General features: G+C 40.8%; 1 protein-coding gene and 1 long non-coding RNA gene across 8 annotated transcripts in view; one reads left to right on the top strand and one right to left on the bottom strand.

The window, feature by feature from the left end:
- cnih3 (cornichon family AMPA receptor auxiliary protein 3) overlaps positions 1-24355 on the bottom strand; it is a 133144-nt gene that overhangs the window by 84271 nt on the left and 24518 nt on the right. For all 7 annotated transcript variants that reach the window (XM_080289849.1, XM_026194025.2, XM_080289845.1 and 4 more), the window contains exon 2: positions 17187-17255. In XM_080289849.1, the coding sequence (XP_080145975.1) occupies positions 17187-17255 (69 nt within the window). The remainder of the gene's footprint in view (positions 1-17186; positions 17256-24355) is intronic.
- LOC145420536 (uncharacterized) lies at positions 18592-19598 on the top strand. Its single transcript, XR_013901859.1, has 2 exons — positions 18592-18730; positions 19350-19598. It is a non-coding gene; the product is annotated as an uncharacterized LOC145420536 (long non-coding RNA).

Raw genomic sequence — 24355 nt, 5'->3', positions numbered from 1 at the left:
GTCCAGCACCGCCTGCTGTAGATTGAGTGCAGGTCAGGGAGCTCGGAGCGGATGGTGCGTTCAGCTGACCGCACAACCCTCTGTAGAGCTCGTCTGTCCTGCATGGTGCTGTTCCCGAACCAGGTTAAGATGTTTCCCGCTCTCTATGGTGCACGAGTAAAAGTTCCTGAGCACCTTGGAGGGCAGTTGGAAGTCTCTCAAGCGTCTGAGGTGGTAGAGACGCTGACGGGCCTTTTTCACCATGGTGTTGATGTGACAGGACCATGACAGGTCCTGCGTGATGTGAAGTCCGAAGTATTTGAAGCTGTCCACTCTCTCCACTGGGCACTTGTTGATGACGGGGGTCTGGTAGTTCCTCTCCTGCTTAGTGCTGAAGTCCACTATCAGCTCCTTTGTCTTACTGACGTTTAGAAGGAGGTTGTTCCTCTGGCACCAGTTCTCCAGATTCCTAATCTCCTTCAGGTAGGCCGTCTCGTTGTTATCAGAGATCAGGCCCACCACGACGGTGTCGTCAGCAAACTTGATGATGGTGGTGGAGCTGGTAGTGGCCACACAGTCATATGTGTACAAAGAGTACATCAGGGGGCTCAGAACACACCCCTGGGGGGCGCCAGTGCTGAGAGTGGTCGAGGCTGAGACATGTCCGCCCATCCTTACTGCCTGTGGTCTGCCAGTTAGGAAGTTGGAGATCCACTGACACATAGATGAGCTGAGTCCCAGATGCTCCAGCTTGGTGGTGAGTGTGGAGGGAATTATGGTGTTAAATGCAGAGCTGTAGTCTATGAAGAGCATTTTAACATAATTCCCCCTTCTAGTGTCCAAGTGAGTGAGTGATGTGTGGAGGAGATGAGAGATGGCATCGTCTGTGGAACGATTTGGACGGTAAGCGAACTGTAGTGGGTCCAGTGTGTCTAGTAGTGAAGAAATGATGAAGTCTCTGACCAGGCGTTCAAAGCACTTCATCACTACTGAGGTGAGGGCTACAGGGCGATAGTCATTGAGAGAAGCAGGGTGGGGTTTCTTCGGGACAGGAACAATGATTGACTCTTTGAAGCATGTGGGGATCACCGACTGAGATAAAGAGATGTTGGATATCTACCCACGGCTTCTGGTTGGGAAACGTTGTGATAGTCTTTGTCTCCACGGTATCATCTGCTAGTTTCCCGATGAATCCCACAACCGCTTCCGTAAACACATTGACATCATCATCGGAGCTGTTTCTGAACATGCCCCAGTCTGCGTCATCGAGTGCGTCCTGTAACGCGGCCACCGATTGATCCGTCCAGCACGCGACCTTCCTCTGAACCGGAACTTCCTGTTTCAGCCTTTGTTTGTATTTTGGCATGAGGAAGATGGTGGCATGATCAGATTTGCCAAACGGAGGGCGGGATTGTGCCTTGTAGCCGTCCTTGACCGTAGTGTAGCAGTGGTCCAGTGTCCTTACACCTCTGGTGGGGCAGGTGATGTGTTGATAAAAGTTCGGCGCTGCGCGTTTGAGGTTGGCGCTATTAAAGTCCCCCGTCACAATAAGCGCAGCGTCCCGGTGTTGTGTCTGGTGCTGTGTGAGTGCCTCATGCAGCTCGCATAAGGCGGTGACCGTGTCCGCTTGTGGTGGAATATAAACGGCACTTATAATGACCGATGTAAATTCCCGAGGTAGATAAAAAGAACGACACATGATGGACAGTAGTTCCATATTTGGTGTGCAGGAGCGTGTGAGAGGAACAACGTCCCGTGTCCTGTCCATGCGGTGAACCGAGAAGAACTTGGCCGGCTGGATGGCGTGGTCCGGCACCGCTGGGTTCAGCCATGTCTCGGTGAAGCAGAGGAGATTGCAGTCCTGAATGTCTCTCTGGAACTTTACCCTGGCCCTGAGGTCGTCAAGCTTGTTCTCCAGTGACTGGACGTTGGCGAGCAGGATGCCAGGCAGAGGTGTGCGGTGTGCACGAGCTCTCAGCCTGTTCCTGACGCCGGCTCGCTTCCCTCTAGGCCGCTGCCGCTTCCCTTTGTTCTCCCTCAAGATCTCACTCGGCCAGCTCGGATCCGGAGTTAAAAACTTCTAATTGTGAGTACATTGTATACCAATAGAAACAAGAGTGTCACTGTCATACCTAATGGTGATGATTTTGCCGATTTAGAAACGCTGAAAACTAACTTAAAAAACAAAGACAAAGAAAAAGTGGTCGGAGCAGTCGTGACAGCAGCTGACCTCACCGGCACCATCTTTCATTCAGAAGAGTGAAATCACTGTAGCTAGATTTGTTGGTAATTTACCAGGTTCAGTGCTATTTTATGTATTAATCCAGTTTCCCATTTCATTAAGCAAGTCACTCTGACATGAGCTCCATATACTTAAAATATGCCAGTGATATCTCATATGTATCAACATCATATCAACATGTAAAAAAATTCTGTGTTATGAGATATTTGACGTAACTATTGCTGTCCAGTGCCAGGACTTAGCTACCTTCTTGACACTAAAACTTTGGCAATGCCCTAGTCTGTAATTGGTTTCATACTAGGGCTGTTCGATATAAGGATATATATCGGATGACGATATAAAAAAGTCTATCGTTTCATTTTACGCTATCGTTTGTTTCATGGTGTCGCAAAATAAACTGTTTACGGCAATATTTTTTCATCGTTTTGATGGTCACTGTAGTGGCTATATTAATTTCTTAAAGTTCTCTCTTTCTCTTATATTTTATATAACCACACTACGGATTTTTTATGCGTTGTCGTTAGCAATAATGACGGTAAAACCATCGTGTGTCCGGTTGTTTATTTTCCACATAAACCTTTCACAATAAAGCTCAAGATCCTGTTGAAAAATAAACCTTAGACTCAAACGTTAGAACAGGCTTTTCCCCGCAGCACGCTTTGTAATAAATACTCACATACTCAATTCCTACAACTGATGAGGATGTAAAATGAATATTTGATTATTATTTTTAAGAAGTACAGACTGCAACAGAGGTTCCTTCAGGAAAATAATTAATTTATGTCTGCGCTGTAAATAATGAAACCAGAGGTTCCTGGGTTGGAGGCTGCAAACAGCTCTGAGGTAACACCACTGCAAGAACAGCGAGAGATGAGAGTGTAGGACATAAATAAAACATGGTGGGAAAATGAAGGTGGCCATTGTATCTCTTTATAGCATTTAGGTGTTAAGAACCTCATTCCCAAGATTAATGGGACTTTACCTCTATAGATAGATGCTGTTTATACTCATAATTATTTGACTACTCCTTGAAAAACTCTCCACAATCTGCTCATCAATTTAATTCAATTCAATTTCAATCAATTTTATTTACAGCGCCAAATCACAACAACAGTTGCCTCAAGGCGCTTTATAAGGTAGACCCTACAATAATACATACAGAGAAAAACCCATCAATCATACAACACTCTATGAGCAAGCACTTTGGCAACAGTGGGAAGGAGAAACTCCCTTTTAAAAGGAAGAAACCTCTGGCAGAACCAGGCTCAGGGAGGGGTGGTCATCTGCTGCGACTGGTTGGGGTGAGAATTTAACATCCATCTGATTCTGGAAATTAAAAGATCAACAATTCTGGAGTGGCTGCAGCTGAGGAGATCCACTGATTGGAAGGTTGGTGGTTTGATCCCCACATATCCTTGGGCAAGATACTAACCCCAAGTTGCTCTCCGATGCATCCATCAGATTATGAATATGTGTGAATGTTAGATAGAAAGTACTTAGAAAAAGCATGGATGAATGAAACAAGTTGTATAAAGCACTTCAAGTGCTGAAGTGCTTTATAAGAATCAGTCCATTTAACGTGTCTAGGTCTTTGTCATTATCTTGCTGAAATACGCAAGCCTTTCCCCAAAAAGATCTGCATGGGAGCATATTGCTCTAAAAACTGTATATGCCTTTCAGCATTGATGTGCCCTCCAGATGTGCAAGCTGGCAGTTCTATTGGCACTAATGCATCCCCATAACATCAGTGATGGAGGCTTTTGAACTGAACACTGCTAACAAACTGATTGCTCTCCCTCATAGTTTGGAGGAAAATCCTTGTATTTGAAAACGAATTTTACATTTTGATTCTTGTGAACCACAGAAATGTTTGCACTTTGCCTCAAACCCGTTTAAATGAGCTTTGGCACAGAGAAGATGGTGATGTTTCTGGATCATGTTCACCAATAGGTTTTTCTTTGCTTGATGGAACTTTAACACATACTTGTCGATGGCATGGTAAATGACTTTGGAAGTGATCCTGAGTCCATGCAGTGATTTCCATGACAGAATCATTCCTATCAATAATGCAGTGCTGGGTGAGGACATGAAGTAGGGATGCACCGATACCACTTTTTTGGAAACGAGTACGAGTACTTGCATTTCAGTACTCGCCGATACTGATTACTTAATAAAAACATGATTTAAATTTGCAGGTAACAGCTTTAGTCCTATAATTTAACAACAAATAAACAAACAAGGCACCAGTTTGGAATTAAGAACATTTATTTAAAATGAAAAGCATTTTCTATGCAACATATTACAGAATAAATAATTATAAAAAAAACAAAATTTAATTTTAAATTTGTTTGTCTGTTTCTCTGTTTAGAAGTCTCACTAGCACAGTCACAGCTGGGATGACATCAGAGGCTAGTGCGTCGTAGCTGCTCACTTTTTTAGTTAGTTCCTCAAAGGGGGCGAGGATGGCAACAGTCGTCTCCATAAGAGCCCATTGGTGAGCGGTGAGATAGTCAGGGGCTGTATCCCAATTCAGGGTCTGCAGCCTTAAAGGCCACATTTCAAGGCCGATTACGTCACCGCGACGCGACGAAGGCTGTCCCAATTCGAAGGCTGCTCGAAATGCGGCCCTCAAATGCGTCCTTCATTTCCCTGAATTTTAAGAACGTGGCGGTGTAGACTTCGTGACCCAACATATCCCAGAATGCATAGCACGGCGGTGGGTGTGGATAATTTTGCTGAAAAAAACGGTGGACAGGGTCGCCCGAAGAGTAAACTTTAAGTAAGTACTGAATATTATGTCACTTATTTATGTGCAAATGTTTAATAACGAAGAACATTAAAACATTACTGTTGGCCACATGTCGGCAAAGTTATGTGACATTAATGACGTTTGTACAAACTTGGTTTTAAAGCCTTTACTTTAAAATATACGCCGTTCAATAGCTGACCTTAATCTTACAGAGAATGATCAAAGCTCATGTAGAAACAAACAAACAAATGAACAAATGATTTTCTCCTTCATTTCTGTCAAATAAAGCTGTATGAAACGTTTCCAGCTGTTAATATCATGGTTGCTAGGCAACCTGGGCAGCGCAACGGAGGCTAGACCGTCCCATTTCACAAGCCTCGCACTTCCGGCCTTAGCGGTCTTTAAGTACGCGGCTCTTGAGGATCGTTGAGGCTGCGTACTTTAAGGCTGCAGACCCTGAATTGGGATACAGCCAGGGAGTTCGTGCACTCGCTTTTGCTCAATGAGGGACTGGAGTATGTAATACGTGCTGTTCCAGCGCATCTGTACATCCTGCTGCAGTCTCTTTATTGGCTGGTTGAGCTGTCCCTGAATGTCCTCAAGGCGGGAGTAGGCTAAGGTGGAATGTTTAAAATGCCCAACTATTTTCCGTCCCACTGCTATCGCATCAGCTATGCTCCTCTGTGCTAAAAAGCGTGGGCAAATAAGCGTGGGTAAACTCTTTGTACTCGTTGTTGTGTTGGGATTTTAGGTGCTTGATTAAATTGCTTGTGTTAAATGCGCTACCTTTAGAGCCTCCTCTGGACAATTTCGCTGAGCACAATTTGCAGTCCGCCTTTGTTTTCGCGTCTTCGTTCACTTTGAAATAATTCCACACAGCTGATATGTCTCGCCTCGCTTTCTCCCCGCTCTGAGCTGCAGCCGGGGCGGGCACTCAGGGCCTGTGATTAACCCCTTACATGCCGCTCAAACATAGACAGGTCTCAGACCATGGTATCGGTCCTCGGTATCGGGGGACTTTTAACGAGTACGAGTACTTTAGAAAATGTGGTATTGATACCAGATACCGGTATCGGTATCAGTGCATCCCTAACATGAAGATTACAGTCATCCAATAGTGATTTTCAGCCATGTCCCTTTCAGGCTCTTAACATCCATGAGATCAACAGTAACGAGGTGAGGGTTAGGGCTGAGTTTGTTTTAACCTTACATGACTCCATGTCAATGCCAAGATATTCAGAGTGTTCATATTTTTACATTCAGGAATATTATTCTGAAATTCATCCACAATTTGTAGTGTTAGTTTACTGCAGATTGATGAAACTTGTAATGAAACTTTCCATCTATACTTCTGAGAAATGCTGAGATGCTAAGAAATGAATAAAGTTGTGTCTAAGAATCTAGATTACTCACTGATGCTTATCAAATAAACGCCAGGACTTTAGACCCTCCTGGACAACGAGGGTCTGAGGGATCTTCCAGGAATGATGACACTATATTCCGGAGGACTGGTTGGTGATAATTTGATACCTGCTGATCTCTAATCTTGAACGTAACCGGCTCTCAAATACATCTGCACTACAACTTACCTTTCCATAATACTGAAAATGCCGTAAGTTGCCTGGATGAGACAAAATCCCAGTTGATTGCAAAGTCCACTGGTGGACGTTAACAGGTTAATGGTGGTTAGGAAATCGCTTCTAGATACAGTATCACCACCGTCTATGGTAGTAGTGTGTTATCTTCCAGATACAGGCAAAAGCATGGAGGAATCTACTTTTTAAAGGATTTAAAGGAAACTTTAAATATAAATTACATTTTATATAGAGATATAGAGATTATAGAAAATTAATTTAGAAATTTAAAATATAAGATAAAGATGTTTTAGCTGAGGGAACTTTAACTCTGAGGATATGCTGAAAAGTTCTTGGTAAGAATTTATATTAACAGACAATTTGAACTCTCCCTCTGTCCTCTGATGTGACCTCAATCACTAGACTTAGAGACAGTTGCACATAGTCCTATCTTCCTGACATAAACAAGCCACAGCAGCCATGACGGACTCTGTCTGATAGCTAATTATCTCCACTGCTAATGTCCGGAACTGAGCATCTCATCAGGGACCAGTCCAATTCACTTCTGCACCGTCTCCCCTTGCCTTCATCTCCTGCCGGGTGTGAAAGACAAATATATTCTGCTATTATATGTTCAGTAATGTGTGTTTGTGGGTGTATGTGTGCACCCCCCACCCCCCCACAACTGTCTACTCATTTGCAAGCAATTAGGCTGATGCCTCTTTGAAATGTTACTTTGGTTGACAAGCAAGCGAGCAGCATGGAAGTATAAACAGGAAATGAAAAAGAAGGGGAGAGTGGGTTGGAGAGGGATAGATGGAGTGGGGAAATTAAAGTTACCTTCATTTTAAGAGGCAGAGCAGTTTAAGGTCACCGGCAGTGTTGGGACTAACGCGTTATTAAGTAACGCGTTACAGTAACTACGTTATTATTGTGGTAACGAGTACGGTAACTAGTTATTATGCCAAAATCAGGAACGCGTTAGTCGTTACTGGGATTTAGATAGGCTCGTTACTCGTTACTTCATGTGGTGGCTATCGCGGAGGTTCCACAGATTCAGTAACATTAGCAAGTGGTGGAGGCCAGCAGGTGGATGAAGGAAAGGGAACGCAGAAGGAAAAGAGACCCGAGGCGGCCGCCGGTCCAAGTGTGAACTGAACTTCGGGTAAGAAGTTATGACCTGCAGTCTATCTGGGTCAGATATAAACCAAGTTTAGGTGGAGTTTATTTTCGTTATTCTGACTTTTTCCGTACTGCGTACTAGCTAGCATGACGGAGTTTCTATACAGCTGGGTGGGTGCTATGAAGTTAATGATGTTGAACTTTATTTTGTTCATAAGTTATTAGAGTTGCCAACCGTCCCGTCTGGTATTCAGAGAAAATATTACGCGTTTCTTATTGAGGTGAAAAGGAACAGTTTGTCCCGTAATTCAGCTACAATGAAAAAGGCACAAAGCTGGAGTTATTCTGTGTCTTTGCTGCACAGCTGCCTCTTCTTCTTTCATTCTCCCCCTCCCTCTCCCGTTTCTACTTCAATCATGAAAACTGATCAATGATCAGCTGATCGGCTTTTCTCTGTTGTTTATTTATCGCCCACTTTGCGCCGAAAGAGGAAACCAGCGGATGTCGCGCTAAACAACAGCAGCACGTTTAAGCTTGATCAGCTGTTGTTAGAATTTATTTAATATTAATTTCTAGTATCAGCTGATGTTTGCTGGAGCCACAGCTGCAAAAAAGCTGCTGGTCATGATATGGGTTTGTACAGTGGGGCAAAAAAGTATTTAGTCAGCCACCGATTGTGCAAGTTCCCCCACTTAAAATGATGACAGAGGTCAGTAATTTGCACCAGAGGTACACTTCAACTGTGAGAGACAGAATGTGAAAAAAAAAAATCCATGAATTCACATGGTAGGATTTGTAAAGAATTTATTCGTAAATCAGGGTGGAAAATAAGTATTTGGTCACCTCAAACAAGGAAAATCTCTGGCTCTCACAGACCTGTAACGTCTTCTGTAAGAAGCTTTTCTGTCCCCCACTCGTTACCTGTATGAATGGCACCTGTTTGAACTCATCATCTGTATAAAAGACACCTGTCCACAGCCTCAAACAGTCAGACTCCAAACGCCGCCATGGCCAAGACCAAAGAGCTTTCGAAGGACACCAGGAAAAGTATTGTAGACCTGCACCAGACTGGGAAGAGTGAATCTACAATAGGCAAGCAGCTTGGTGTGAAAAAAATCAACTGTGGGAGCAATTATCAGAAAATGGAAGACATACAAGACCACTGATAATCTCCCTCGATCTGGGGCTCCACGCAAGATCTCATCCCGTGGGGTCAAAATGATCATGAGAACGGTGAGCAAAGATCCCAGAACCACACGGGGGGACCTGGTGAATGACCTGCAGAGAGCTGGGACCAAAGTAACAAAGGTCACCATCAGTAACACACTACAACGGCAGGGAATCAAATCCCGCAGTGCCAGACGTGTTCCGCTGCTGAAGCCAGTGCATGTCCAGGCCCGTCTGAAGTTTGCCAGAGAGCACATGGATGATACAGCAGAGGATTGGGAGAATGTCATGTGGTCAGATGAAACCAAAGTAGAACTTTTTGGTATAAACTCAACTCGTCGTGTTTGGAGGAAGAAGAATACTGAGTTGCATCCCAAGAACACCATACCTACTGTGAAGCATGGGGGTGGAAACATCATGCTATGGGGCTGTTTTTCTGCCAAGGGGACAGGACGACTGATGCGTGTTAAGGACAGAATGAATGGGGCCATGTATCGTGAGATTTTGAGCCAAAACCTCCTTCCATCAGTGAGAACTTTGAAGATGAAACGAGGCTGGGTCTTCCAACATGACAATGATCCAAAACACACCGCCCGGGCAACAAAGGAGTGGCTCCGTAAGAAGCATTTGAAAGTCCTGGAGTGGCCTAGCCAGTCTCCAGACCTCAACCCCATAGAAAATCTGTGGCGGGAGTTGAAAGTCCGTGTTGCTCGGCGACAGCCCCAAAACATCACTGCTCTCGAGAAGATCTGCATGGAGGACTGGGCCAAAATACCAGCTACTGTGTGTGCAAACCTGGTAAAGACCTATAGTAAACGTTTGACCTCTGTTATTGCCAACAAAGGTTATGTTACAAAGTATTGAGTTGTATTTTTGTTATTGACCAAATACTTATTTTCCACCCTGATTTACGAATAAATTCTTTACAAATCCTACCATGTGGATTCATGGATTTTTTTTTCACATTCTGTCTCTCACAGTTGAAGTGTACCTCTGGTGCAAATTACTGACCTCTGTCATCATTTTAAGTGGGGGAACTTGCACAATCGGTGGCTGACTAAATACTTTTTTGCCCCACTGTACATCTGATGAGAGGGAAACATGACGATGAAACCAGGAGATGTCCTTACTGAATCATCAGAGCTGAACAGGTGATGGAGAAACAGGTTTACCTTTTAGCTGACATGAATGAGTTGAAGGGAAGTTATGAACTGTTTCTGAGAGACAAATAACCCCAGGATCCTTTTTTAGGTAGCTGACAGCTGGTAACTGTGCAGGTGCGGATCTAGCAAAGTTTTGCCAGGGGGGCCAGGTAGGGCATTAACAGGGAGAGGTGGGCACAAAGAAATACTTTTCTTTCTTATTCTCATTTAAAATGTCTAGCTTTTAAAAAAGAATTATCTGAATCTTACAACAAACGATTGATAGATTAATGCATATATACCATCAGAACAGTGTGCATCACTGTCACAACAGTGTTTGTTTTTATTCAAAGGCTTTATGATTTTTCCTATAATGGTGGGCCAGTCTCTAGTCAAAATGTCCGGGACGATTTTGTTGTCCCAGTCCAGCCCTGTATGCAGCTCATCTGTTGTTACCTACATCTTCCTATTCAGAAGGCAGAATTTCCGAGTTCTGAGTACAATCGAAAGCACCACGACTGCAGTTTTTGTGTTGGATGTAAAAGGCGCACGTGACACTGTGACGTAGGCTAGAATCATGGCAGCAGTCAATGGCGGTCCAGGCGTGGGATTTCTCTTGTGGAAATATGCACATTATCTTTTCCTTTCTATTGGTAGGTGGCACAGTGCACTTGTGGCATGTAAGCAAGCTAGAAGACTGGCAATCTGGCTGGATATCCAGTTACGGAAGCAACACATTAATAAGAGAATTCTGAGTAAAACCAAAGTTACTTTCCCTAGTAACTAGTTACTTTGAAAGTAACGAGTAACTTGAAGTAACTGAGTTACTTTTGAGAGACGTAACTAGTAATGTAACTAAGTTACTATTTTAAAGTAACTTACCCAACACTGGTCACCAGTGACCTGTTTAGCATAAGGGTCCTAGTTACATCACAGCTACCCATTTATATGTATTATTCACCTATTTTTCATACTTAAAGGGAACATCTTCTAGTTTCTAACCATGACTTTACCACACCCTAAAATGGTTTTCTTGTAGCCTGAAGGATGTTAAAAGGACCTGCCTAGCGTACACTTAATAAACTGATGAAGTTTGTTCATAATGTTTAAATTCTGCCTGTCACTAGGTGTCTAAAGGTGACAGGCAACGGAGAGAAAGTGTTGGATGGCTTGCGGTAGCATTTAAAGAAGTCTGAAGAGGCTATAGAAGCTGCCATCAGTTTTGCCTGCATGCTTGGTGTGATGCTGACGCTGAGCAAAAAATGAATATTGGAAACACTCAAAAGCCACAAAATCCCAGTTTCTCTTTTTGTCATCTTTCTTCTCACTTATCACTCTGATGTCAACTCAGACAATTTTATCAGTGCCACTGGCTACAGGTTATTCCCTTTATAATAGTGGATGGGAATATGGTGGCACAAGGAGCCTCACTATAGTCAGTCATATAGGCATCAGAGGCCACAGGGAGGAAATTCCACTTAAGGCAACAATGTAATGAATAGTAAACTGTGTTTTCCTCACAGGACATCTGTGTTTGTGTGCATCAGTGTGCGCACCACTGAAATGTGTGAACTCCTAACAGTAATTGCAAAGCAAGCTGTTTTTTAGGATTGTGTAGAACAGAGTATGTTCTTGTGTGATAATATGTACTCCAGTGAACATTAAATCTTTACAATGTAGTGTTCTGCTCTGGCATTCATGTGGATGTTGCTTTGACTCTGAATACCCATCGAAGCATTGCCTGCAAGAGGTTTTTTATCATGCCAAAAAACTTGCAACTTGCGCATTCAGGTTTGTTGTTGGGACTGTACAATAAAGCAACATCTGAAAATACCCATATTAATTGACACCGCTGTAGGCCCACATTAACTTGATCCTTACTTGAAAATGCTTTCTCACATGGAGTTCTTGCACAATGCAGTAAAAGATTTAAAAGATCTCTATTTGACCTATTTGATCTCTATTTAAAATAGTTTGTTACTCTCTAAAAAAAAAAAAAAAGCCCTCCACAAAGCCAGGACATCTTACTATTTGTCACTGACTCCAGGGTTGTTCCTGTTTTCCTTGACCAAAGATCTGTTGAGCCAATTATTTCTTTGATCTGAACTAGTATTCCAAAAATGTTAATTCTGTTCATCTGGACATAACGTTTTCAGTGGAGAAACTTTTCATCGCTCATACAAGTGACTTCTTCAGTCTCAGCTGTCTGCAGGTCAGCTAATTCAATAAAATCCTAATTCTGGTCTTCCATTTTCACAAGCTATCCTGATTGAAAAACAGCCATAAAATGATAAAAACACACATACAAATTCTGGAAAAAAAAACTTTAGAAACCCTCCAGTAAAAAACAGTCCATATGTTTTATGGGTAAAAGACATTCCTCCATGTGATGTGACATTTTTCATAAATTTATTCCTCCAAGTTTCCCAGATTGCTACTCCATATTTGAGTGTGTGTGTGTGTGTGTGTGTGTGTGTGTGTGTGTGTGTGTGTGTGTGTGTGTGTGTGTGTGTGTGTGTGTGTGTGTGTGTGTGTGTGGCAGTTAGAGGGGAAACAACAAGAGAGCAACTTTTACATAAAGTTTACTGTGCAGCAGGGATGGATAGACAGTGATGCCGAAAGATAGCACCTGACCATGTGTCTGCATGAAGAATGTGCCCAGTGTGAGGTTCCTCCCTCAGGGAGCAGGCTGACAGCAACTGCTAATTAGACTTGCTGGTTTCAAGCAAGAAAGATGGAGACAGATAGAGCGGACGGAGGAAAAGAAAACTGAGAGATATTATGCAAAAGTTAGGGAGAGGCAGATCACATGGACAGTTTCAGTAAGAGGCCGTGTGTGTGTTAGAGAGATGGAGGGAAAAGTGTGGCTGTTCAGAATGAAACCATCAAACTGCCAGAAAGGTAAATGAGAGAATGTTTTCCTATTGTATACCAAAAACCAAGATGTGTGCAAAATATGTAGGAAATTTGGTATTCTTAGTCCTTTTAATGAAAAAAACAAAACATTTATGTGTACTGTGTAAGTTATTCAGTAAAATTTGTATTGTGTCTTATTGTAATTTCAACCTTTCAGTTAAGGCTTACATGGCCTAGTTAAATTTATTAGTGTGCACACTCACACTATATCCTTGTGGGGACATCTCATTGATATAATGCTTTCCCTAACTCTAACCTAACCATAACCTAACTGATACTTTGACACTCAAACAACATTTTGAGTCTCAAAAATGCCTTCAAACTTGTGGGGACTGGGATCTTAGTCACCCATAACGGCTGTTGGTCCCCACAAGTATCGTAAACCTCCAATTTTTGGTCCCCAGAAAGAAATTAATACACACACTACACACACAGAAAGAAAGAAAAAGAAAGCACCAGATGTCATACAGTGGCTCTTTAACACACTTTATCCTGAAAAGAGTTGAATACCCACTTTGCAACCCACTTCCACTCATCCCCTCCTTTTATGCAGTTCCTGACTTAATCAATTAAATGTAATTTTGAGAGAGTTGCTTTATTTTCTTACAATCTGTTCTGAGGTTTTCCCGTTCCCCCAAAATTTCTAAGATTTTCAAGGCCCCTGGGAACCCAGCAGAAAACTAAAACATCAAGTTGAACTCATCGTAAAAACTTTTACGAGTAGCCAGAACTTTAACAATGCCTTTAATGAATGTGTATTTTGGAAAGAAATCATGCAATTCAAGGCCACATTTTCATGTTAATATTGACTGCAGTGATGCGTTTCATGTAAGGAGGAGGAGAATGGGGGAGGGATGGGTTAAGGAAATGTGGGAGAGTGAGAGAAGAAAGGAAAATGGAAGAGAAAATTAGATGGAACCTTTTGTACCCATTCCCTCGCTGGTTTCTTTGATACGTTCAGCATTGCATAATGATATGCAAATATGACAAAATATGAAAGTGGTACTGAGCGGGGAAATCTGGTCTAATGCACTGTTTTCAGAGTTTTGAAAATGCCTTTCAATCTGAAGAGTCCTTTTCATTTGCCTCTTACGAAATCCTCATTCAGCCATTTCTCCCCTTTTCTGTCTACCAGCTTCCATCTCAAACTCTTTCACCCAGTTTGCAATTTTTTTCGGAAGTCTTGCTCTTTCTGCAACTTTTTCTCCCTGCTTCTGACACCCATCCCCAAGCATGTACGTATAGAAGTCAATAGTCCTAAGAAGCTATACAGTCCAGAGCTTTTAAGTCAATGTCACCTTCAGGCTCACTGCTGGTGCTATAGCAGTGTGCATTATTAAGAGCCAACTGTAAAAGCTCAGAATACTCTGGGGAGAGGGGTTTAGAGCCCTGGAACTGATCCTGAAACAATTTCACCGAGAGTAGGTTTCCCACGCTAACCAACCCTGAAGAACATCTTTCTCTGCAACGTCTCCTGATTGCTTTTGGGAGTGGTAACACTGAATAATTTTATGTTTGGGAGGAAGAAGAAAGAGAAGGGAATGAATTAGATTAAAAAAAGAAATTTATACAAACCAACCAATCGTAAAGCTTCTGCTGGGCGCTGAGTTCCTAAAACTCTTACCCATATAACTAAATCCGAAAGGGCTATGTTTTGAATATATGTTGCCCTACATGAGATTTTATTCCTGCCTATAATTTTCTGCATATATGTGGATGTAAAAAATGATCCCCTTTAATCACAGCATTGCAGTAACAAAATTCAAACGCGGCACATTTGTAGAAGAATGAAAGCCATAAAGGTTAACATAGATGTCTTGTCTGCACACGTCAGTCTCAAGTCAGGAAGTGTATGACCTTTGTGATCTTTAATCTTGGGATTGGACCAACTTCAAGCTCTTTTTGTGTGTGTTAGTCCAAAAGTCCAAAACAGTTAATGTTTACAGTCAAATCAATTAGTTTCAAACATTGTCAGGGATTGGCTTGCAGCTTCGTATCTTTGTGTCTCCTCGGTTCTCATGAGGGAAGAACCAGTCTGAAATGTGGAGAGCACATCACACTCAAAAAGCAAGATTTCTATCAGTAACAGTAAAAGTCTCATCTATTCAGTTCAGTTTTAAATTAAAGCTATCAGTAGTTTGGAGATATTTTGCGATTGCTGTAACAGTAAGTTCTGGCATGTAGTTTTCCATATTTAATTTGCTAAAATGCCACATGGTGCCCAAGTGAGCTGATGCAATTAAAAGACTAAGCTGAACTTCTCTGGCATCTTCTTTTACACTACAATATCTTTGGTAACACTTCTTGGGATCATGTGTTTAAACACCACTCTGCATTTAGTCACTAGTAATTCTTGTCTTTTCCTGTCTTCCTCCCCTAACCGCCAGCCCATTGTGATGGCTGTCCCTCCCTGAGTCTGGTCATGCCGGAGGTTTCTTCCTGTCAAAAGGGAGTTTTTTTCTTCCCACTGTCACCAAGTGGGTTTTACCTCTGTTATTGTTGGGTCTTTACCTTAAAATACAAACTACCTTGAGGCAAATACTGGGACTATTGATACTGGTGCTATATAAATAAAATTGAATTGAATATTTTCTGCTCTTCTTTAACATAATAAGTTGTTGTCATCTCGTCTGATCTTTACCCGTTTAACTTCTGCTCAAAAACTAAGGTGGATCTGCAGTAATAATAAAACTGAGGGCAGGAAAAAAGAGATTCGCACAAATAAGAGCCATGCACATTAAAGACTTTCACGGTCAGCTGAAACGAAGAAAGTGCAAATTTTTCACGTTATTTATTGTGGTTCTGTTCTCTATTGTTTTTATTTTAAATGTAAATTGTGTACATTTATATATTTTGTGTATTAACTTTTTTCTATTATTATGAGCCTCTATTCATAATTTTTACACAAGACTCTACTGTAGTCTTTTGTAAAAGCATTAATGTGACAACAATAATTTATTATTGTAAGACTTTTTCTGAGTTAAAAGATTGCCTTTGTTATTTTTATGGAAACGTTAGCAGAGTGTACTAATGCGCCATAATGCCAGCACGTTAAACTGCTATCAGAGCACCAAAAAAGCCTCTTTGAAATAAATAGTATCACAAAAATCATTTTTAGAATCTCAACCAACAGATCTGAACTTTACTTGTAAAGTGTAGAAAATGGTTGTCAATGTTTTGCATCTTTGGAAGGTTGAAGTTAAGCTGCTTGTGGAAAACTCTGATAAATGATGCTGCCCTGCTGAAAGGGCTTCCAGATCAGAACTGCCGATGACACAATTTAATGATGTCTCTGCATGCTTTAAAAAAAAAAAAAAAAAAAAAAAAATCACATATTCAGCTGAAATGTACATCATATTTCTAAATGATTCAGCAGGAACTTTAATCTATTAAGCTGTGATAGTATCTCCCACAACTTACAAAAGTCCTGCAGTAAAGAAAGAAAATATTTTTGAACAAAAACCAAAAAGTTACACTCAAATAAATTTCTGCCTCAAATGCTGACTTGACTGATTTTGTTACATAAAAAAACTCCACAAATTTGTTACATAAGTGCAAAGTCATTACATTTAGTGGAATATGGTCAAGTGAAATTTACTTGCATTTATTTTCCTTCATGATTAAAAATAAACCCTTGATTATATATATTTCAGTTGCTTTTTACTCTGAATTATTGCTTCATGTTAGTGGAAGGTGAAGAATCATTTGAAATCAGTTGAAAGCTTAGGTAATGATGTCACAAGCTATATAGTTTGATTAGCATCCCTCTTATAATTGTGAGTCAGCAAATATTGCCATAGACATGTGTCTAGCAATGAGCTTGTATTAAACATCTAGGGTTGAGGATTTAGAGTTGACAGTTTAGAAATGGCTTGCATTGTTAAAATCATCATTGGCGGGCCACATTTACCTATGTTTGTGGCTTGTCACTTCGATTTTATTTATAACCATATTCAAGGTTGTTTTTTTGTAAAAGATGAGTCATTCATACTTAACACTTGGGCCTGCAGTCTTATAATAGGAGTCTGCTTGTCAGCCAGGAAGTGAGAAGAGGACGGCATACAAAACTAGAATGTTGCCAACTGCTTGATTTGAAATTAATGGAAAGAGAAACAGAGAAGAAACAGTCAAAATATACTGGGAAAGACTGAGAACCACTTCTTGCAATGTTTTTGCATTATACGGGACTTTCCATTTTTTCTCATAACGCAACACACAGACAGTAAGATAATCATGAAAAGAAATCTGTAAAAGAAGGGTGTATGAATAAAAATGAACAGGGAAAGCAGACCTACCGCATGGAGTGGGTTGCCCTGATCGATTGGCACCTTGAAATCTGCCTGAAGCTCATCAAAAGCTGTTATCTGACACAAAGAGAGGGAAAGAAATGATCACTGTATAACAAGTAAGATAGAGGGACTGTAAAGAGCAACATTTCTCACTTTGAAAGAACATCATTATTTCACAGAAACAGCCTGCAGTGTAGATTTATGTACCGAGCTGAGCTGCAGAGTGCCAATGTTATTAGACTGTCTTTGCTTTATGCTAAATAAGTAAAATTAATCATAACCATAATCATAATCCATAATCATAACCATATAAATCATAAGTACTTTCCAAATACAATGAAAAAAAAATGTAAAGAAAAGTGTATGAGTTCAAAGATTTACATCTCTTTAGTCTGCTTCACCATAAAGCACTATTGCTTTTCAGACAGATAGAGCGAGGTAGAGAGATTCATATCTTCAGCAACCAAGGACTATACAAGTACATTTCCACCAAAAATACTTTGAACTTTCAGTCCTGAACCTTGTTTCTCACGCACACAGACAGAGGACCTGAAAATGTCTTCAGCTCACTGGATGACTGCATTTCCACGTGGTCTAAAACCTCACAGATTAGGCAAATTAGTCCACTTATGTTTAAAATCCATCTGAATTATGTAAGGACAACATGTCTGCAGTTTGATGTTTCATTTGCTGAACAAACTAGTCAACTTGCTGCAATGCCAGAAAAGCATTTGACATGGAGATTATATTCTGTACTTTAAAACCTCATCTCTCTCCAAGTTGCTTTTACTAAGAGCCATTATTGATCCATCCATCCATCCATCCATGAGTAGTAGCTCAGTGTCTTTCCCTCTGACAAACAGTTTGATTACATTCTCACACTGTGGGAGAGATTATTCGCTAAGTGTCCAAGATCAACAATTTTGATCCACTTCAAAGAAAGTTGTACTAATGTCAGCTAACAGCACCTAACAGAGGCTAACATCAACTAACAGATACTAACTGGACCTAACAAATGGTAACTGCCGCTACCAGGAAAAACATAGAAGTGAGCTACACTAACTTATCAACCCGTATCAGACCCTTTCACCAAAATTTACAGCCTCCTCCAGAGTTAATAGACATGGACACATATTGACAGTTGAGGTAAACAGCAGACTGACAGTCTAAACTCACAACAGAGTTATTTGTCCTACAGCAGCCACCGTACACAGCAAATTCAAAAGTGTTAAATGTTTTGGTGTTAATAGTCTTCTTGCAAAAGTATAGTTAATTTTACTCTAAGCAGAGTCACATTCTTTTAATGTAACTCTGAGGTGTAAAATGATAGTAGTTAAAATCGAGTGTTAAAAATGAGTGTCTCTGTCAAATCTGGAGGTGTTACAATGGAAACATTAACTCTTGACCTCTTAACTCTGAACTCCTAGAGGGGCTATGACACCAATAGAGTAAATTCACAGACTCCGCCCCCAGCACGGCTCCAATCGAAGCTGAAGTGAAGCCGTTTCAGAACATTTTGCTCTACATATTTGAGTTGTTTGCCATGCTTGGTAAGTCATTTTTTCAAAGATTGTTTCAATTATTATTATGAGCTTTTACTTCTGTGGCTCTTTGGAGTTGAGACAAAGCTGTGTGAAAGGCATTAGCCATGTTGCTCGGTGATAGCATAACATTCTGTTTTAGCTAGCTGAAAGGTATTGTTTGCGGGCAAATACCACAGCCTTGAGAAAAAGCTTGCATGTGAATTTTCAGTCAAACTTTTGGTCAAATACACCTAAAACAATGTGTAGAATGTGAAATGTTGGTATAATGGTGCTACTTGAAGCCTGAAACCGATCGCCCAAAAAAAAACAAAAAACAAAAAAAAACACACGAGCAAACAGCAGTAGCAGACGTCCTGACTGGGTTCTACGTTAGCATAGATCCCTCCAGAGTTTTGTGCACACGGTTTAGGTAAAAATCAAAAAGGTTGAGGTTTTACATTTAGTTCAGTATTACCTGTTGCCTGTGTCCTTGTCTTTTGGGAAAATACTTTACACAAGTAATGGCTCAAAGAGGATTCCTTTTTTTTTTTTTTTTTTTTTTTTTTTTTTACTGTGCTGCAATTGATTACTGGATTATTTGTGCCATTAATTAGTGTCAACTAATTTTTATTCAATCTCCGCACAGGATATGCTTGTGAAGATGGAATATGGGGGAGAGCAGAAGTGCGTTGAAGTTCCACAAAGGGATGAATGAAGGACATGCATATTGTATTGAAGAAATAAGTGATGAGAATGCTGTTATTTGCATTTACCATGTCAGACCTTTTGATAAACAAAATTCTAATGAAAGTGAGAACATGTATACTGTTACATCTTTCAGAAAATGTTTTGAAATTGTGGTGCACAGTTCAGAATAAATGTTTTTCAAAAACCATTGCATCTTTTTAGTAAATGTTTATTTCCAAAAGAAATTTCTAGAAGTTCAGAACAGTAAAATTCCCGCTTTTTAGAATGAATTAGAAGATAACTCTTACGTAGTTAAACTAAAATACTCTTTGAGAGTTAATATATAAACTCTTAACACCAAGTGTTAAATTATCAACTCCAGACAGATTTGGTGTTTAACACTAAATCAGAGTTAATTTAACTCTTTTTGGAGAGTTGGTACGTTAACACTCTCTGGTGTGGACCCGTATAGACACTTTAATAGTGTTGAAATCAAATCCAACAGTGTTAATTTGGACATGCTGGATTTGCTGTGTAGCAATGATTATGCAATTGAATTGGGAGGGTAAGAAAACAGAGCTCAGGTGACTGCAATCTGAAATCTACTGACATCAAGTGGTGAGATTTTACACACTGTAATGAAATATAAAACATTTTGTATGGGTTTGGAGTATTACATCATCTGCCATTTGAAAACGACACTTCAACTTCATCATCATTCACACAATCTGCCATAATTAATCAGATCTACCCACAAGTGACATCAAGCCATTCACCCACCACTGCACTGTAGGACTTAGTTTAGTTCTTAGTGATAACAATGCTATTGATGAATAGCAGTAAAAAACGATGCAACAGTTCAATTGGTGTTTTGTGTTGCAGTGGAAGCAATTGCACTACAAAGACAGATGCCACTGCTTGACTAGCTGGGCCTCATGAGGCAATGAGAGAGCTAAAGTGACAGTGCTGGAAAAGATTAGTGTATTTCTCAGTGTATCCATGAGATACTCTGTGTCTCCAGTGCGTGTATATCATGGGAGAGCTGTGAGTTGTGAGAACACCAACAGCACACATATCAGTGTGTGCGTGCCACGTTTAGATATTTTTGTGAGGACCAAAACTTGGAATGCTACTACTGGGGACCAACAGTGCCTTATGGGGACAAAATGCTCGTCCTCAAGAGTTTGAAAGAATTTTGGAGACTGAAAATGTGGTTTTAGTGTAAGTTAGTTTATGGTTAGGTTTAGGCTAAGAGTTAGGGTTAGGTATTCAAGTTTGATGAGTTAGCCGTTAAGGAAAGCATTATGTTAAGTACAGGGTGGGCCATTTATATGGATACACCGTAATAAAATGGGAATGGTTGGTGATATTAAAGGCCTATTTGTGGCACATTAGTATATGTGATGGGGCACACTCCTCAAGATGGGTGGTGACCATGGTGGCCATTTAGAAGTCGGCCATCTTGGATACAACTTTTGTTTTTTCACTAAGAAGAGGGCCATCTGACACATCAAACTTACTGGTAGTGTCACAAGAAAAACAATGTTGTGCTTGGTTTCAACGTAACCTTATTCTTTCATGAGTTATTTACAAGTTTCTCTTTTTTCACAGCCATTGACACGTCGAAGAGTTTAACATGTGAGGAGCCGATCGAAATTGTGTTGATATCTGGTGAACGCAGTAACCAGGTCATTGCAGTAGATTTCAATGCAAGACACCCTACGAGACCACCCATCTCCCCTGCTACAGTTAGCAAACTGCTTGCTAAATTTCGGGAAACTGGTTCAGTGTTGGATTTGCCAAAATGTGGACGCAAGAAAACTGTCACTAATGAAGAAACATCAGTGGCTGTCCTAGCTTTATTCAGCAAGAGCCCACAGCATAGCACTCGCCACATGTCACTGGAGAGGGGCATTAGTCGAACATCGATATTAGCTACTCACAAATTGCACCCTTACAAACTCCAGCTACTGCAGAATCTCAATGAGGATGACCCAGATCGGCGCACAGAATTTGCAGAATGGGCAAAACAAAAATTGGAACAGGACCCTCAGTTCACGCAGAAGATTTTGTTCAGTGATGAGACAAACTTTTATGTGAATGGCAAAGTTAACAAACAAAACCACCGCTATTGGTCTGACACTAACCCACATTGGATGGATCCCTCCAAGACTGTTAGAACAACAAAAGTGCTGTTTGGTGTGGTATATGGGGTACGATAGTGGGTCCATTCTCAAGGCTCAACCTCAAGGCCACTGGATATTTGAAATTGCTACATGATGATGTGTTTCCCTCTTTATGCACTGAAGCTGGCACGTTCCCTGAGTTTTTCCAGCAAGATGGTGCACCACCATATTATGGGTGCCCAGTCCGAGCATTCCTAGATGAACAGTTGGATTTGTCGTCGTGGGCCAGTTGAATGGCCCCCAAGGTCTCCCAATCTGACCCCCTTAGACTTTTATCTTTGGAGTCATCTGAAGGCAATTGTCTATGGTGTGAAGATACGAGATGTGCAGCACCTGAAACTACAGATACTGGATGCCTGTGCTGGCATTTCTGTGGTCAGAAACTTGTAAATAACTCATGAAAGAATAAAGTTACGTTGAAACCAAGCGCACCATTGTTTTTCTTGTGACATTAGCAATAAGTTTGATGTGTCAGATGGCCCTCTTCCTATTGAAAAAACAAAAGTTGTATCCAAGATGGCCGACTTCTAAATGGCCACCATGGTCACCACCCATCTAGTGGAATGTGCCCCGTCACATATACTAATCTGCCACAAACAGGACTTTAATATCACCAACCATTCCCATTTTATTACGGTGTATCCATATAAATGGCCCACCCTGTAGATATGGTCACTAAGATATGAAAACAAGTGTGTGTGTGTGTGTGTGTGTGTGTGTGTGTGTGTGTGTGTGTGTGTGTGTGTGTGTGTGTGCAGAGTCAGTAAAATTGGATTTCTGTGTGTGTAGTATAAAAATACTATCAATGCATTATATGTTATATGAGCAAGAGACCAATGAAGCAGTTTCATATGTGTTTGCACATGTGAATGTGTGTACGGGGAATTAACAGTGATGACAGAGGTTCACACCAATCTTAGTTATTTCCCTGGGCTCTCCCACACACTGAAAGGCAGTGCTTTACATGTTATTTCCCAGTGGATCCTAACAGTGTTTGTGGCTCATTGCCTTGGTCTGTTACAGCACGTTAGCTTCCCCCAGGCTGTTCCTCATGGAGGACACACACACACACACACACACACACATCAATCCAAGCACAGTATGTACTCTTCCACAGAGACTACACATCATGCAGCAGAAAATTATCACCTATGCATTTTTATGAGCACGATATGAGAAGAAACACTCGATGTTCTGAGTGCATGTCATCCTTAGATGATAATTCACAGAATAAAAACCCGGTAGATGCACCAGAAATCAGAGGGTTGTATGCAAAATATAATTTAACGCCTCTTATTCAGGAAGGGGTTGAATTGAAAGCAATATAGCAAACAGACTGTTATATAGTGCTTTTCTATTCTTACCGAGTGCTCAAAACACTTGTACACAACAAGCCATAGCCACCCATTCACATTCATATTAATAAAGTGCTTATCATTGCCTCCATTATCAGATGTGCCTTGCACTCTCCTTTTTGAATCCTCTGGAGATGTGTCCAACCAGTGTCCTATCATATGTCCAAATTGCCTGGAATCGATGGTTCAATGGTTTTCAAACACCGGCACAGGCCAGATTTAAAAAAACAAACAAAAAAAAAAACATTTCAATGGAGAGCAAATGAGGTTCTGGTGCAGCAAATCATTTCACAACAAATTTCAGAGATGTTGATCACTATGTTGAATAATCACTTGGTTTTATGTATTTAGTTTAAAAAAGAAACTATATGAAACCAAACGTTTCAAGGCGACCTCAACCACACTACAAAGAGAACTTACTTTGGTAGCTTGTATCTATGATATAAATCTTTCAGTTTTAACCTGCAGGTACAGTCAAATATAACTTAGACTGAGCTGTAAATCTGGAGTTTCACCTCTTGTACTCCTTCAGCGAATCCTACGTTTACCACGTTAGAAGGTTTTGTGTGCTGGTTTAAGAGGAGAAAATAGCTCCTGGCTGGGTCATTCAAGGTAAACAGTTTGGGCATTTGAGAAGAAGCAATTTATGAAAACTTCAACATCTGAAGAAAGGATAGCACTGTCATTTGCTGAAGCAAACCTGGATAGAACAACTTGCCCTGAGGCAAAGAAGCCTGAGGCATGGGTTTGGAGCAAGACAGCAGAAGAACCCTTGTGAAGTGGCAACTTTCAAAGAAAGCTTAAATTGCTTGGACTTTGTTTACTGAGTACCTTCTCCTGAAGCAACTCAGGGGCAAAAAGGGCTTTGAGTGAGGCAAAAGATCAGAGCAAGAACCCAAACCAAAGCTCTGTTTGCTTGGATTACAGATACCAAAACCAGTACGGCTGCTTTGGTTTCTTCTCATAACAAACTTATTTTAGCAGTAAAGCCAAATTTTGTTAGTCATATAGCAAAACTGTCATTGATAAAAGGGGCGATTGTGGCTGAAGAGTTGGGTGTTCGCTTTGTAATTGGAAGGTTGCCGGTTCTGTGAGAGCCAGAGATTTTCCTTGTTCGAGGTGACCAAATACTTATTTTCCACCCTGATTTACGAATAAATTCTTTACAAATCCTACCATGTGGATTCATGGATTTTTTTTCACATTCTGTCTCTCACAGTTGAAGTGTACCTCTGGTGCAAATTACTGACCTCTGTCATCATTTTAAGTGGGAGAACTTGCACAATCGGTGGCTGACTAAATACTTTTTTGCCCCACTGTAGTTCTGTTAGTCGACTAGAATTATCACTAGTGATACGAACTAATAAGAATTTATCGATTCCATTATCGATATAATGCATTGATTTGATTCATTATCAATTCTC

The sequence above is a fragment of the Astatotilapia calliptera genome, chromosome 15, assembly GCF_964374335.1.
Source record: "Astatotilapia calliptera chromosome 15, fAstCal68.1, whole genome shotgun sequence".
In the NCBI taxonomy this organism is placed as follows: domain Eukaryota; kingdom Metazoa; phylum Chordata; class Actinopteri; order Cichliformes; family Cichlidae; genus Astatotilapia; species Astatotilapia calliptera.
The sequence above is the reverse complement of the archived record's forward strand: the minus strand, read 5'-3'. Positions and strand labels throughout refer to the sequence as shown.